Source organism: Stigmatopora nigra, chromosome 7 (assembly GCF_051989575.1).
Source record: "Stigmatopora nigra isolate UIUO_SnigA chromosome 7, RoL_Snig_1.1, whole genome shotgun sequence".
NCBI lineage: Eukaryota > Metazoa > Chordata > Actinopteri > Syngnathiformes > Syngnathidae > Stigmatopora > Stigmatopora nigra.
The window spans coordinates 12,084,022-12,102,190 of NC_135514.1; the positions used below are offsets into that span (position 1 = coordinate 12,084,022).

Genomic DNA, 18,169 nt, shown 5'->3' on the forward strand with positions numbered 1-18,169 from the left:
TCCTTTTGACCCTCACCCCTGTCGACATGGGATCGCCATGGAAACGTCGTTCCAGTAAAGTAGAGCGCAATCCCTTGCCCCGCCCCCTTAATCCAGCAGCTTCGTCATACATTGAGCAACTAGATTTTCATCATTTTGGCTCTAATCCTCTCGCAGAAGCTTGATGACGAGTGCCGAGTTTCCCTGAGGGGGACTTGCTGTAATCCCTGAAAGAAAGAGGACGAATTTGGTGGTACTGATAACGACGTGCTAGTCATTTTTGACTGTATTTTGTACAACGATGCCAGGTTTGCCAATTAAATCAATCGTACGAAGTAAATTGGACGTTTAAATGTTTACCATTGATGGCCACTACTTTAACAATGTTTTTTTTATTTAAATATCATTGCGTTGTTGTACTTTGTTCTATCACAGAAATGGGCAAACTACGGCCCACGGGCCACATACGGCCCACTAAGCTTTTTAATCCGGCCCGCCGACATCAATAATGTCCAATAATGTTTTTTTTTTAATTCCAAGATGGCGCCATCACGCTTCTGCAGGTGGCAGTAGCTCTGTCCACTCTTATTTGTTTTTCTTGTTTTACAGACCTTGTATCTTTTTTTAAATAACATTTTAATATTTCTTAATACATTCCTTTTTACTTTACTTTGTACTTTATACTTTTAACTTTAATGATGAGTGATGATTATGTTAATACTTTAGTCCTTTTTTTCTGTTTGTTTCATATGTACTGTTAACGGATGCACTTTTTTATATGTATCGTTCATTTAAGTTCATTTAAATTAGTTTGTTATGTTACGAGCGCGTAGCCGTGCAAAAAAGTCGTAAAATCGGTCTAATTTTAGTATTATTAAACACATTTTAGTAATATTAAACAACTAGTTATGTATTACTTTGTTAATAGATGGCAAATTAGAACAAATAAAATAAAAATTCCAATCTAATATCCTGTTTTTAGTGTTTTTTCAGAAGGTTGGAACGAATTAATTAGTTTTTAGTTCATTTCAATGGGAAACGTTCGAGAAAATTGATATACGAGCTCAGTCCCGTAACAAATGAAGCTCATATCTCGAGGTACCACTGTATATAGTATCAAAAAAGAAATCTAAAATCAGCACTTTCCCTTGACAACTTAACTGAGCAATTTTAAAAAGATGCTATGGATGAGTTCTCTGTGAGTTGTGCTTGAACCAGATTGCTATTTGTCACCTAAATGCAAGGTTGCCATGGAGACAGATGATCTCTAGCGCTCAATGACGGCGAAACCCGTGGGATATAAAAATGGATGGCCCGTAGATGGAGTGCGGGCATATGGTAACGAGCCTCTCGCTGCGCCGGCGGACGATAATGCGACAGGCCGTTGTGATAGGCACCATTTGTGAGGTACTTTCTTTTCGAGCTGCTGGCAAAAAGATGGACGCCATTCGCTCACCGCGCTCTACAATCGTCATGGCGGGACCCTTAAAGACTGGCAGCTTGGCCCATTGAGAGGTAATTGGAGAGGTGGTGGTAGGCGGTAGGGGAAAACCTGTCGACGCCGTTCCAGCCAGAAAGTAATTACCCGGGGAAGTGCTTGTCAGGAGAACGCTTTTAATATCAATATTTGTCGTGAAAAATGAGGATCGTGTTGTTGGCAACTGAGATGGAGATTAAAGCGACATTCGGGGTTTGGAGTCGTTTTTTTTTTTTTTAGGAAATTGAAAGCAGTAACGCTGAGACTATTTTTAAAACTGTTCTACTTTTTAATATTGAAAGTATTTTATTTTTCACTTTGACCACCCGGGAATAAAGATGATTACCGTATTTTCACGAGTATAAGGCACACCGCATTATAAGGCGCACCCTCAATGAAGGATTTTTTTTCCATATATAAGGCGCACTGTATTATAAGGCGCATTGTCTATTTTGGAGAAAATTTAAGACTTTTAAGTGCGCCTTATAGTCGTGAAAATACGGTAATTGCTATTGACTTCCAGGTATGAAGCACTCACTACACAGTCACCTCTAGAGCCAGCCATTGTTGATGTTTTGGATTTTTTTGTATAAAATCTTGCAGTGGGGGAGGAGCTATATGATGGAAGATTTGGTAAACTAAGATGGCATCTGCATATTTAACAGTATTGTTTCAGTTCAAGCGTTTGTGTTTTTTTAATATCCGACAGTGGTGATTTTTTGTTTTTGGTTTTCTGTTTTTTCCATATATTACAGAATCTATTTTAATGTTGGCACTATACAAATATTTTACCATTACCCTGATTTAGTTTTCTCTTCTTAAAAAAATTGAACAATAGAACTTCTTATTGGCAAAATCTGGTGACCAAAAATAAGCGTCTTCCTAATCATTTGGACTACCGATTTGTATTGACTCATATAGCCTTTCCCTACCCATCATCTCCAAGACCAACGATCAAGAACCCTTGGGAGTGTTCAATAAACGTTAGCTTACAAAACGGTCACTGGGAACGCAATGGGGGGAGTGGGGGGGAAAGGTCAAGACTTCACGCATACACTTTTCTCATTTTGTATTCCAGGCGCCGCCTAGGCAAAAAAAACGTGATCAGACGAGAATCTCTCCTCACATGTGGGCCGTCTCCAACTCTCTCGTCCAATAAACATTTTTCACAGGAAATCTCACTTGTGCAAAAAATGGAGAGGCTATGTGACAGATTGCATTGTTCAATTTGTATTCCTTCATCTTTTCAACAATCGAAAAAACCTTGGCTTTACAGGACCCCGGGTTCATGTTATTTTCCATGAGGGTAATAACATTGTACACACATTGGGGGTGACGGAATCTCTTTTGGGCTTTTACTTGGGAAGACAATCTGGGGTTAGGGGATGGAGTATAACAAGTAAAAAAATGAGAAGGAAATTGATTATGACATATAAAGGATGAAAGAATATGTATACAGTAAAAAAATAAGATTTTTTGGGGTTTAAAGGACCCTAAGGTTTTTTTTTAGCTCGATTCAATTTTGTTTCTATGCCTAAAAAATAACCCAAAGGCCTGTTCAAGGGGTTATGATTTAAAAATCAGTTCTTAGAATTAAATATTTGTGCTGAGAGATGCACCAAGATTTTCTGTTTTATTCCATTTTGCGCATGGAAATAAAATAGGAAGTATAAATTGAGTAGTTTAGTAGATTTCAGCATACTGTCGGGTTTTTTACAATATGGACAATTCATGCATTGAAGGAATAGTTAGCGGATTTTTGAATTGATGAACTGGTGATTAATATAAACTGGTGCTAATGGGGTAATTTGAACTAGAATGCATTAATTTTTTTAATTGTAGATTTTCAATTAAGTGCTGAATACTAGTTTGTTACAAATATGACAGAATGTTAATGAAAAAAGGGCATATTGTCGTCTACAATGTTAGTTTAATCGAATAATATCACTAAAACTCAATTGAACACTTTTAATGGCTTATAGTTTGTTGAAATTTTGATTAATCACTATTAAATCCTTTTTTATTTACACTATTTTAGTTCTGATTTGTCGGAAATTTACTTTTTTTTACTTATAGATTTGTTTCAATAGTGACAAAATAGTCTGTATATCTATTAATTATTGCATTCTACTTATGGATATTTATTTTTAGATTAAATCATTAACTGATATAGTAAAACATTAAAAAACAGGATCTTTTTTAGTTGAATTTGATCCTTTGAAAAAAACGCCATTGGGCTGGTTTTCCGCCAAAAAAAACCCTATTTTTTATGATGTAATTATAATAAAACCAGTTAATTAATCGGTTAATTCAAATTTTTGATCAATGTTGAGACTGATTTTAGAGTCTGATCCCTTTTTCATAACAATTTAAAAAAAATGTGCCTGAAAGTGTGTATTTGGGTTTGATAAACATTTTAAAAACTGCAAGGCATATAATTTCCGATGATTGTTAGGGTTTTGTCAGTGCTTTTTAGACTTGTAATGCTTGTATTTTCGCTATTTTTACGAGATATGATATAATATTTTTAAAGAAAGAAAATCGAAGAGTAATAAAGCTATCATAGTTAAGATATAACGATCACACAAATTGGTTAAATGAAGGTTATTTCTCCTTCGTTTTCTATTCTTGACTCAAATTGAAGTGCAATTTTGGTCCGTTTGGTTCTCAATTTTAGATGATGTTGACACTAATCATTTTTTAAGCATTTCACAGGGTAAAAAATATATTTTCAGTGTTTAGACAGGATAAATAAGATTAGTCTAGGAGCTTTTAACCCATTTAAAACAACAAAAATGGTTATATAAAGTAAAAATAGTAAAACAAAGAACAATAAGCTAAATAGGCATGTGTTTACTTAACCATCTGGTTGTTGTTGTTGTTTTTTTAGACAACTATAGCCAAAAAAACAACATAACAAATTTAAAAAAATGTGAAAAAACTTACACAAGGCGCACTTATTAATTGCAGGCCAAGCAAACTAAAAACAAAAGTATAATATATAGTCTGGGAAATAAAATATATATATATATAGATATATAAGGCCAGTAACTGTGAAGATTTGTACTTTCTAAAACTATCCCGCTATTTTAGTTTACCATGCAAAATGGTGACTCTCCACTATTGCAGTATTGTTTTTGTAGCTTTGCAAGCCATAAAAACACACAAAAAAACCACACTAAATCCCTGCTTCAGCCAAGAGTTGATTTAAGGGATTAATTGTCAAGATGATTCCCAGGTCGGTAAAAGGAGAAAAAAGTACAACAGACTGTCTGGCTTTTGCTAATGTTACCTCAAACTGCTTTTGCATGCAAAAAAACACTTTGCTTAGGATGGGGCTCCAGTGACAGACGCTAAAAAGAAACACAAGCTGAGGGTGCGTCGGAGTGAATACTAAGATAAACAATTGAGTAAACAAATGGACGATTAGAAATGCCAAAAGACTGGCAACAAAAGACTTTATGTCAAAGAAACGCTCAAATTAAGTATTCGGAATTGGGGACTACTTAGTTCAAACCTTTGGGGAACTTCATATTTTGAATTTGGCTAAAAAAATACATTGCTTTTTGGGTAATAACTAATTAGCTGCCATTGACAGCAATAGATGAGATTATTCATAAATATATATTTATTTACCGTATTTTCACTTAAAAGTCTTAAATTTTCTCCAAATTTGACAGTTCGCCTTATAATCCAGTGCGCCTTATATATGTACAAAAACAGAAAACGAAAAACCACCACTGTCGGATATTAAAAAAACACAGACGCCTGAACTGAAACAATACTGTTAAATATGCAGATGCAATCGTAGTTTACAACAGCTTCCATCATATAGCTCCTCCCCCACTGCAAGATTTTATACAAAAAAAAAATCCAAAACATCAACAATGGCTGGCTCTAGAGGTGACTGTGTAGTGAGTGCTTCATACCTGGAAGTCAGTGGCAATGACCGTATTTTCACGACTATAAGGCGCACTTAAAAGTCTTATATTTTCTCCAAAATAGACAGTGCGCCTTATAATACAGTGCGCCCTATATTTGGAAAAATGTAATTCATTGAGGGTGCGCCTTATAATGCGGTGCGCCTTATAGTCGTGAAAATACGGAAACTACAGAAACATGCAAAGACGACAATTTCATAACCACCATATTTTAATTCATTGTTTTTAAGAGTTATTTTATGTAAAACTAAATGTTGAAATTGTACATAATTGATTAGAAATGATAGAGAGGCACTGTTCAAATGACTCCCTCTAGTGTTTAAGAAGAGAATTACAACATGTTATAGGTTGAATTTAAGATTATTTAGTAGGCTATTTTCACAATTTGTTGTGAGCCAATAAAAACAATTAGCTGTAGTTTGGAAGTAGTTTAGATTAAGTATATATTTACATTTAGGATGAATAAAATGGCATAACTCTTAGCAGTTAAATTCAATATATTTGTACTCAGGTTAGACATGTCCTATTCCTCCAATATTAATTTAAAAATGGATTTATTTATTGTTTTTTCTTCGTAATCCTGCCAAGCGAGAGACAAACCACTCGTCAGGAGCAGATTAAAACATGACCTCTTTTTTTTTACGTGAAATGAAAGTTAAATATGAAAAAAAATGAGTGTCAAGAGCTCAGTGTACACGGTCTATATTCTAATTACATTTTGGCATGGGATTAAATCCACGTAAAACATCACTTGAACTACATTTGCTTTTGCAATTTCTAACATTAGCTTTTAGTTAAAGTCCCATTATCATCTCAAGTGGTATTTTATCGAATCCGGTAGTCCTTTTCTTTGTAAAAGTAAACCCAAAAAGTGAAAAAAAACAATATTAATCCCATTTTGCTGTTGGCTAGGAAGCCAGTCAGCAACCAGACGTGATCTAGCGGAAGGTAGAGTTTTATTTTATCGCTTTAGTTGCATTGCTGTGGCAGCCAGCGTATTTTTTTTTGAAGAAATCCAATCAATTGTTTTATTGGAACAATGGGTAATACGTGTTGTGTGGGAAATTGCTCCCACAAGAAACCCCAATATAAGGTGCTGTTCTTTATTTAACAATGAGAGTGGGAAGTGGAACAATAAGGCTGTAGCCAAAATTGCCAAAAATGTTAAAAAAATAGAATAAAATCACAATTTTATGATTTTCAAATGAGATTTTATGTTTTCCATTGAGTCAAATGCCCTTCAACTATGTCGTTGGTTTCTATTATGCAGAAGCGGAACATTATAAAAATTGTTTTCAATTGTTATGGATTTTTAATTGATGTTTTTATCAAAAATAGAAAATAAAAGGCATTTATTGTCATTATAGACAGCAGCGTATAACAAAAATGGTATTGCTATTCCACAAAGTGCATTTTCCCAGTAAAAAATATAAATAAGTAATATTTAAATATAAAAAGTATCATCTTAATATGAAGATATAAAAAAAAACATCCTGGCAAGGTAAATTCTAAAATATTTCACAATCTAAGACAGGCATAGGCAAACTACGGCCCGCGGGCCACATACGGCCCGTTAGGCTTTTTATAAATAATAAATAATGTTAAATAATGTTTTTTGTTTTTTCAAGATGGCGCCATCACGCGGAAGCCATTAACAGTAGCTCTGTCCACTCTTATTTGTTTTTCATGTTTTACAGCCCCTCTATCTGTTTTTAAATAACATTTAAATGTTTCTTAATACATTCCTTATTACTTTACTTTGTACTTTAAACTTTTTACTTTAATGATGAGTGATGAATATGTTAACACTTTAGTCCCTTTTTTCTGTTTATATTTCATATGTACTGTTAACGGATGCACTTTTTTATATGTATCGTATCATGTGCTGACCCGGCCCATCTAGCAAATTTTTAAAGTCAATATGGCCCCCGGGCCCAGAAGTTTGCCCACCCCTCATCTAAAATATAGTCTTATATAGTCTTAAACATGATTCTACCATCAAATTAATATGTAAAATAAAACTTCATAAAAGTGAGACGTTAATGTTTGCAAACAACTACATTTTCCTCTGCTCAAGTCTTCAGAATTTCTAAATTCATAGAAATCCATGTTAGCCTACGCTAATTTAGCCACCACAACACTCCATTACTATCCCTCTTACAACTTCTTTCCTGATTTGCCCTGAGCAGATATGAATATTTAACATACAACACAAAGTTTATCCAAAACACAAAGACATTTTTACTTTGTTCGCAAGGAAAGGATAACGAGATCGAGCCCGGAGCATTACACGGTAAAGAAACGTAGCAGAAGACGATGCGGGCGAGACGACGGGCGAGGCCTGCTCGACGAACTGCGGCGAACATCTTTTGCTCTTTTGAGGCAACGGCATTTCCAGCCTCTTTATCTACCGATCGACAGCCTTCAGACACCCCGCCAAGAATCCAATCATTCCGCGTGCGTGTTTACTCTTGAGGATTACCTTTAAGAACACAAGCCAATTTCATACCTGGCTTGGCGCAACCCCCGTCAATCTGTGCATCCGCCATATTCCTTGTGACATTTTGCTAGGTAGCATCCTGCCCTTTCTTGGATCTGATGGCGTTTCTCAGAGAAGCGGAAAAGTGCCAGAAAAAGTTATTGGCGTATGAGGACAATACTTTTGTTTTGATGGGGTGGAGGGATTTGACCTACTGCTTTTATTATTCTTAAAAAGGAAATTAGCAAGCAAAAGTTAAGAAATGAAACCTTTGACCTGGTTTGGGTGATTGTTTTCCTACATTTACGAATAAGATGACTTCAAATCGGGCCGACTCATCAAAACTGTAAGAATGCATTGGCTAATTGGTCCCCTTATTAATGATTGCAATTCCCAATATTAACCAATTTTGTTTTATGCAGCTGTGTATGATGACAATAAAGACTTTTGATATTTGATATTAATCAATAATAAACCATAGAAATGGAACACGGCATATAAGACACACTTAAAAGTCCATTATTTTCCTCAAAGTGGATGTAGCGCCCAATAAGTTGGTGCGCCTTGTGTATGTACAGTGTTCCCTCGCTACTGTGCGGTTCAGCTACCGCGGATTCAGAGCTTCGCGGATTTTTTTGGGGAAAAAAAATACAAATATTACATTGAAACAACATATTTTACAGTTTTTTTGTTATAACATGAATTTCACTCTCTCTACCTGCATTCTATATGGTGTACTGTATACAGGGGGGTACATTTTAAAAATAAAAATAAAATAAAAATAAAAAAATATATATATGTATTTTTTGAATTAAATTCAAATTAAGCATTTTTGAAGGGGGATCCCTACTTCGCGGAAATTCCCTTATCGTGGGTGGTTCTGTGGATGTTGTTGTATGATGCTGACAGTTAGACTGTCTGGGTACATTGCTTGCCGATGCGCTATGTTTATATAAAATGTATACGTTGACAGGTATGAGAATGTAAGAGGTATATTAGGTTCATTAAGCTGTTTCCGATTTTCACTTGCTTCTTTTGTTGGTGTTAAGGAGCAATTTTTTAGATTTATTGTCATTGATTTTTAGTCCATAAAGAAATCACTACATTTGACTACATGTTGATAGTCTTTAAATATCTGGGAAATATCTTGGAGGGACATTTGTTGCTGTTAGCCGTCCAATCCATTTTTACAAATGGTTTTAACAGTTCATATGGTTGTGTTGGACAATTTTTTTGTTTTGCGTGTTCAGCTCGGTTCACGTGCTTAACGTTTTGTTTTGTCCATTTTCCTGTGTAAATTTATTATTAGCTGCGTGCAGAACTCAAGTCCTGTGGGAGTTTTTGCACGGACACGTAAAGCTAAAAGACCATCAGACTTTGGTACTGTAGGAGACATTATAGCCGGTGCTAGCTGGTTGCCATGTTGTCAATAGTGCTGGCACAAAAATAATCATGATTACTAAATGAATTGACAACTTTTTAAACTAGCCTCCCCATCAAAAATATTCTTTTTTATCCATTGACCAATGATGAAAATGAAAAAGTATTGGAATCATTCTACAGGAGACGATTAAGGATCATATTTTGATTCAAAACTGGATGGAATAGGAATTTGGCTCTATTGTGTATCTAGTCAATATAACAAAGTTGTGCAATAGGCTACTACTGCATTGCCAAAAATATCAAAAACAACTATTTGAGGTAAAAGCTCTCTATGGTCATAATCCCAGCAAAATGACAAGGGAGACTCCAGGTATTAAAGGGTTTACCATCAGCTTATCTGACTTTTATTATAGAAGCTTTTGGCTCATCGGTTGGGGTTTTGTCTGACAGCTCAACATCCACCATCAACCTTACTGAATACCTTTATTACATTTGATCTATTTTGTGACTTTAGGAAGAGAAAATAACTTTTCTCCTCATGTTAAATCCGGCTATTCCATCCCCTTTAAAACCCAAGGGGAGGATTGCCTTGGCGCTTTGTGATAATATTTCATTTTGTAGTACAGTGTTCCCTCGGTTATCGCGGTTAATGGGGACCGGGACCACCCGAGATAAGTGAATTTCCGCGAAGTAGGGATTCCCCTTTAAAAAATGCTTAATTTGAATTTAATTCAATTTTTTTTTTTACATTTTTTTGTTTAAGTTTTAAAAAAAAAATTAAAAAAATTACCCCCTGTATACAGTACACCATATAGAATACGGGTAGAGAGTGAAATTCATGTTATAACAAAAAAAAACTGTAAAATATGTTGTTTCAATGTAATATTTGTATTTTTTTCCTCAAAAGAATACGCAAAGCTCTGAGTCTGCGGTAGCTGAACCGCGAAGTAGCGAGGGAACACTGTATTTCGCATGGCTAATGCTAGTGTAGCTAGCTACTAAAAATCATTCTCAATCCATCTGTTTGAAATGGCTATGACGTCAACACAATTTTAGGAATTTTGGATCGATTGTGGTGACCGAAAACATTCCGAGAAAGATCAATCTAGCTTGATTAAAATAACAACAATAAAAAAATAAATAAGACTTACCGAACATGTTGCCCACATGGCCGTTTTTGGTTAAAGGCCTTAATTCGTTTTTGCCCCAGGCAAATTCCTTGTAGTTGTCCCAGGCAAACTTCATCATCTGCAAAGACACACATACACAGAGCAGATCAGTCAGAGGATTGACGGAATGCTCATGTAATTAAATTTGTCGAGCTCCAGGCGACGGGAATGATAGTTTATTGATCAGCGTGAAGGAGGACAAGCGTACGATTACGCTGCATTCCGAAATAAAGGACTGACATTTATCCCGCAGCCATTTAAAACTTCACATGAAATCAGGAGATTAAAAACAGCATTTAATTGCTTCACACAAAATGGGAAGGGTTCTTTTGATTTTTTTTTTTTTATGATTTATCGTCTTCCGTTTATGAAAAAATAAGATTATAATCGGTGGAGGCAATCATTATCAATGCACATCTAAGTAGTGTTTAATATCTAAGTAGTGTTTAATATCTAAGTAGTGTTTAATATCTAAGTAGTGTTTAAGATCCAAGTAGTGTTTAATATCCAAGTAGTGTTTAATATCTAAGTAGTGTTTAATATCTAAGTAGTGTTTAATATCTAAGTAGTGTTTAATATCTAAGTAGTGTTTAATATCTAAGTAGTGTTTAATATCTAAGTAGTGTTTAATATCTAAGTAGTGTTTAATATCTAAGTAGTGTTTAATATCTAAGTACTTTTTGATATCTAAGTACTGTTTAACATCTAAGTACTGTTTAATATCTAAGTAATGTTTAATATCTAAGTACTTTTTAATATCTAAGTAGTGTTTAATATCTAAGTACTGTTTAATATCTAAGTGATGTTTAATATCGAAGTACTGTTTAATATCTAAGTACTGTTTAATATCTAAGTACTGTTTAATATCTAAGTACTGTTTAATATCTAAGTACTGTTTAATATCTAAGTACTGTTTAATATCTAAGTAGTGTTTAATATCTAAGTACTGTTTAATATCTAAGTAGTGTTTAATATCTAAGTACTGTTTAATATCTAAGTAGTGTTTAATATCTGAGTACTATTTAATATATAAGTACTGTTTAATATCTAAATACTGTTTAATATCTAAGTACTGTTTAATATCTAAGTATATTGGACCGGCGACCAAACGTCCGGTCACGGTTCGCATTGAATCCAATTAGTCTGCTGTAGTATATCTGGATTGATTGGTCGCCAGTTAATTAAGAATGATTGACATCTATTCAAAATTTGGCGCTAGTCCGTTAAAAATTGGCAGCCAACAGGTTTGGACAGCAATCATCATCAAAGTGGGAAAAAAATGTCAACGCTTCTTTCTTTCTTTTTCTTAATTATGTGAACTAACAAACAGACTGTGATAAAACCATAACCTCATCAGCAGGAGATGCCAGATGGGGACCAAAAAAATAAAAAAATAAAAAACATTAAAGAGTGTGACAGCGTCCCGACACGATTTTCTGCTTCGCCCAATCAAAGAACACGCAATGTCAGATTTTTCGTTTCATATTCTCAGCCTGTCTTCAGCCTACAGTAGCTTTAAAAATCTAAAGCAAAAATAAAAATGATTAAAAAAAGAAATGTCAGAAATCGTGTTCTCTCTTTTAACATCATTACCGAGTGCTTGTCAGAAACAAGACTGGAGCAGTAAATGATAACAATAAGTATTTTTGATAGATGTAAGGCTACTCTTTGTATTTTTAACTTGTTCTGCGGTACATTTTTGTTTTTGGGAAGGCAACACCTGAACTGGATTGACTTATCTGCCAGTATGGCTTTGTCAAATACTGCAACAGGAGTTTTTAATCCACCAGTAACTATATGAGCCCTGAAACTGGATGGGGCACCAGTGAATCTAGAATTGGTCGCTGGTCAATACTTAGATATTAAACAGTCCTTGGATATTAAACAGTACTTGGATATCAAACAGTACTTGGATATCAAACAGTACTTGGATATCAAACAGTCCTTGGATATTAAACAGTACTTGGATATTAAACAGTACTTGGATATCAAACAGTACTTGGATATCAAACAGTACTTGGATATCAAACAGTACTTGGATATCAAACAGTACTTGGATATCAAACAGTACTTGGATATCAAACAGTACTTGGATATCAAACAGTACTTGGATATCATACAGTACTTGGATATCATACAGTACTTGGATATCAAACAGTACTTGGATATCAAACAGTACTTGGATATCAAACAGTACTTGGATATCAAACAGTACTTGGATATCAAACAGTACTTGGATATCAAACAGTACTTGGATATCAAACAGTACTTGGATATCAAACAGTACTTGGATATCAAACAGTACTTGGATATCAAACAGTACTTGGATATCAAACAGTACTTAGATATCAAACACTACTTAGATATTAAACACTACTTAGATATTAAACACTACTTAGATATTAAACACTACTTAGATATTAAACAATACTTACATTAAACAGTACTTAGACATTAAACAGTACTTAGATAGTAAACAGTACTTAGATAGTAAACAGTACTTAGATATTAAATAATACGTACATTAAACAGTACTTAAATTAAACAGTACTTAGACATTAAACAGTACTTAGATATTAAACGCTCTCTCTTTTAGATATTAAACTCTCTCTCATGAATATCGTTTTGAGAGCTGGTTTCAACAGCAAACTTTCTGTCACCATTTGACTGACAACCAAAAGACCGGCGACATAATGTCCGAGCATCAACTAAAGTGTTCAATTTTTTTACAACTCCATTTTCATCCATAACTGATTTCAAAATTCGGAGAAATAGCACCGTAAAAACAGGCCGGATGTTTTTGGTATTCCACAAACGTGCCTGGTCTTCCGTCAAGGTTAGATGCAACACGGCGGGCGGGTGCATTTATCTCAGCTGGTCTTCTTCTATCCCGCCTAAGTCTACGTGGATTCAGAGTTTCATTTTTTTTTCGTTTTCGGAAACATCACAGACGCTCTGGTCGGAAAAGTGTCATGTCCTCTACGCTTGCGTTTTATACTTTGCCAACTTTTATCTTTCACACTATTGGCGGTACACAGAGAATCAACAATCAGTGAAAACCCCCCATTGCGGAAAAAAACCAGACGAATCCCGATCTCCATCAGAATGCAGAGAATCCAGGAAATGATAAAAGATTCTGATGAATTTTACGCATTTTGCTGGTATAACAGCCAGGATTATTCGCACTGTGTTTCTCGCTAATGACCAACCCAATCAGTGTGACAATCTGTGCTGGTTTACATTCAATGTGATACTGACAGCTGGGCTACCACACACTCCCCCGAGACAATCCAGTTTGCATTTTTCCTGGACAGCTAATTAAATCATATCTTAGTTGCTTACAGGCCACCGACAAATTTGTCAGCATTAAAAGAGATATACATTATGAATAGTGACTTTTTTTAATGGATTGTATACAGATAGGAAAGTCTCTGGAGAGCCTGCAAAACCGGCTAAATTTAATCCTTTGGTGAAATCTTATTTCGGAAAATGTAGGTGAAACAGACGTTTTGATTATGACATCAAAATTTGGATCATTTAGAGCAAGGGTGTCAGACTCGGGTTGGTTCGCGGGCCGCTTTAACGGCAACTTGATTTCATGTGGGCCGGACCATTTTAGATATAATATTTAGATTTTTTTTGTTATAAATGGATTAAAAGAACTGGTTTGAAAGGCCTGAATATTCAGTTTTTTATTGATCTAAAACAATGTTGATTTTAGCTTTTTTTAAATATATTTTTAGACTTTACAAAATGATTTTTGAACTAAAAACACAGAAAAAAATTGATTAAAAAATTCCAATTATTGGTTTAAAAAGGGGAAAATCAGGAAATTTAATATACATCTATACTCTTCACTGTAATTTGATCCTAAAATAGAAAATGGCAATTATGATTTACTTTCCCGGGCCACACAAAATAATGCAGCGGACCAGATTTGGCCCACGGGCCGCAACTTTGACACATGTGGTTTAAAGTAACGAGCGGCACTCTGGGTTAGGTCAACAGTCATTCTGGGATGGCAGAATGATCACCAAATTTTGTGGAATTGTTTCCACACTGTAAAAAAAAACAATAATTGTCATAATTTGAAATTTTAAGCAAACCAATTTCACTTCATTTAATTTTTTTTCATGTTTTGATGTAAAATAACAAGAGAAAATGCTTAAATGATTTAAAACACTTCAGAATTTGTTATGTTTCCTCATTTAACATTTACTAATTGACTAATAACCTCACTTATTTTTACACATTTACTTCTTGCCTCCCTACCAAAAACTTAAAATCAGTGAATAAATTTGCATCATTCGAGCGAAATCACAGCGGCACCTGAGACACCCACATTCCACTGAGTCACTAAATTCCAGGCTCATGTCTTAACTTAAGAATACGGTAGTTGTGTGTCTACTATTATTGTGCATATGAACATTTCTAATGCCCTCATCCACTTCTTGACACATACTAAAACATCCCATAATGCTCTTGTTATGTTTGTTCCAAACCAAGCAGTCTCCCATTTAATTCACGAGTGGATGGCGAGACTATAAATCAAACCACGATACTGTCAAAATGGCGCAACAGGAAGGAAGCAATCAGATTCCTTCAACTATTACGACCAGGAACTTATCCACCTCTACTACCTTTTTTTCGATCACCGTATCCGACAAACTCAAATCAAAGCACAACAACAGTACGGCTCAAGTCTCTAAAGGCCATTCTGACTCAGCACTACGCTGCAGTAAACTCGCCAATCCAAATCTTATCTCACCTTTCGGCCTTTTTCAGTCTTACAAAAACGCTATGAGCAATTACACGGTGCTCTGAAAAAAATGTGTTCAATCTTTCAACGACCAATAATCATATACATTTTTATTTTGTATCAGTTGTATGTCTTGCTGTTATATTTCAGGTCAACTGAACTAGAAGTGGTGAACACTTTATCCGAAAAGAGGAATAGCTAGCTAGTTTATTCCACATCCCCCACATAAATGCGGACCAAGGCCGTTAAGCTTGTAATTGATGCCGAAGCAGTTTCGTATAAAAGAAACAAATCATACAAAAATCACAGTCCTGTACCGTTTAATATCATAATTTCCAGACTATTACTCGCACTTTTTTTCATGGCTTGACTGGGCCTGCGAGAAATATTAAAGTGCGACTTATATATGAGTTTTTTTCGTTGTTTTTGGGAGGAAGGCTAGGGTTCCACCTGAAAAACGGTTATGCCTATTCTGCTTGTTGTTCTAAATGTTATTATTTCTACGTTTAACGTACGTATGTTTGTTCTGACAAAAAAAATCCTCAAAAAATGCAATTTCTTTTTAACTTAAAATATGGTAATGTAAAAACGGGGTGTTACGAACATTGTAGCCTTTTAAAAAGAGTTTAAATGTAAAAATAAAATCAATTTAAGGCTAAAAACACTTTGAATATTCAGTTTTATCTCAATAAACTTTAAGAAAATATATGGAAATTCCTCTAATTAAAATAACAACAAAACAATTAAAGTGCAAGTAAAATTAAAGTATGCTACTTCTAAAATTCAATTACTGTATACGCAACAATTTTGATAAACTTGATCCAACTGAAATAAAATCTATGCAGAAAATAAAAAAAATTTCACCTAAAACAGTCATTTATCCTTACAACTATGAGTACAAGTACGACTACTACTACTACGAGTATGAGTACTACTACTATGAGTATGAGTCATTTATCCTTGCCATTGAATGCTACTACTACAGCTTCAATTAGTGTATATGTATAACAGTATGACATGAGTACAATTACGACTACTAAGACTACAACTATGAGTACAAGTACGACTACTACTACTACGAGTATGAGTACAAGTACGACTACTAAGACTACGAGTATGAGTACAAGTACGACTACTAAGACTACAACTATGAGTACAAGTACGACTACTAAGACTACAACTATGAGTACAAGTACGACTACTAAGACTACAACTATGAGTACAAGTACGACTACTACTACTACTACGATTATGAGTACTACTACTATGAGTATGAGTCATTTATCCTTGAAAAAAACTTCAGTAAAGGAAAAAATACTTTCTAATGGAGCTCAGTATTAATAAATACATAATATAAACAGGACTATATCCCAAAATTCATTCATTTATCTTCTATCCCTCAAGAAATTGTGTCAGTCAAAACTATAGGAAACATTTCTCCAACTTCTTTAAAAAAAACGATTTACTTTGAAGTACAAAAAACCCACCCAAATATCTAAAGTCCAATTTCAAAATGGAGCCTGCTGCATGCACTGATAAGCAGCAATATCCTCCAAGAGGAACTTTTCTCTGAAATTTATGATCAACGTCAGAAGCCATGAATATAAAACTGCAAAATGACATTGTTTTTTTCATTTTTTCTTTTTTTTTTTGCTGAGCTTTGGATTCAAGTTTCCCCAAATTTCCGTTTCGTCACCTCAAAGGTGGCAGAGCACATCAGTCATGCTGTTGCAGTTGTTTGACAGCACCATTCCGTCACTTTAATGAAACTTGGTTCTCAAGTCGGAAAAAAAAAAAGCCTGTTTTTCTTTTTGCTTGGCCCGATGGACTCGCCACGTCGGTTTCTCAACAAAGTTTGCACAGAGTGGCGCCAAAGTCAATGGAAAAAACAAACTGGGTCTTAATTACACTAAGCTAACTTTGCTCAACAAACCAATTAAATATCCAGACAGATTTAATGATAAATTTCACACCTTGGTGACAAACTGCTGCCTAAGTGTGTGAACAAATGTTAATTGCCTACTAATTGTATTGTTACATCTATTTTCTAATACAGCATTTTCTCTTAATTAAGTCCTTGCCATTGAATACTACTACTACAGCTTTATTTAGTGTACTATATGTATAACAGTATGACTACTACTACGACTATGAGTACAAGTACGACTGCTACTATGAGTACAAGTACGACTACTTCTACTACGACTAGAAATACAAGTATGACTGCTACTACTACGAGTAAGAGTACAAGTACGACTACTAAGAATACAACTATGAGTACAAGTACGACTACTAAGAATACAACTATGAGTACAAGTACGACTACTACTACTACTACGAGTGAGTACAAGTACGACTACTACTACTACTACGAGTGAGTACAAGTACGACTACTAAGAATACAACTATGAGTACAAGTACGACTACTACTACTACTACGAGTGAGTACAAGTACGACTACTACTACTACTACGAGTGAGTACAAGTACGACTACTACTACTACTACTACTACGAGTGAGTACAAGTACTACTACTACTACGAGTGAGTAAAAGTACTACTACTACTACGAGTGAGTACAAGTACGACTACTACTACTACTACTACTACGAGTGAGTACAAGTACGACTACTACTACTACGAGTATGAGTACAAGTACGGCTACTACTACTACGAGTATGAGTACGACTACTATTACTATGAGTATGAGTACAAGTACGACTACTACTACTATGAGTACAAGTACGGCTACTACTACAAGTATGAGTACAAGTACGGCTACTATTACAATAACAATATTAAAACTATAACAATATTAAAACTATGGAAAAAAAATATTAATAAAGAATATGGAAATTTAATGGAAAAAGTGAGCAATTTTTCTTATTCTATAAACAACAAATTGTATTTTTTTCAGATTTTTCTTTGTATGAAAGCATGGATTTTGGAACAATTTTCTACAAAAATCAATGCAAAAAAAGGC

At 34.6% G+C, this 18,169-nt stretch overlaps 1 protein-coding gene across 4 annotated transcripts in view; it reads right to left on the minus strand.

Annotated features, from left to right (window-relative positions):
• LOC144199231 (mannosyl-oligosaccharide 1,2-alpha-mannosidase IA) overlaps positions 1-18,169 on the minus strand; it is a 116,384-nt gene that overhangs the window by 39,471 nt on the left and 58,744 nt on the right. For all 4 annotated transcript variants that reach the window (XM_077720729.1, XM_077720730.1, XM_077720731.1 and 1 more), the window contains one exon: positions 10,411-10,507. In XM_077720729.1, coding sequence (XP_077576855.1) covers positions 10,411-10,507 — 97 coding nt within the window. The remainder of the gene's footprint in view (positions 1-10,410; positions 10,508-18,169) is intronic.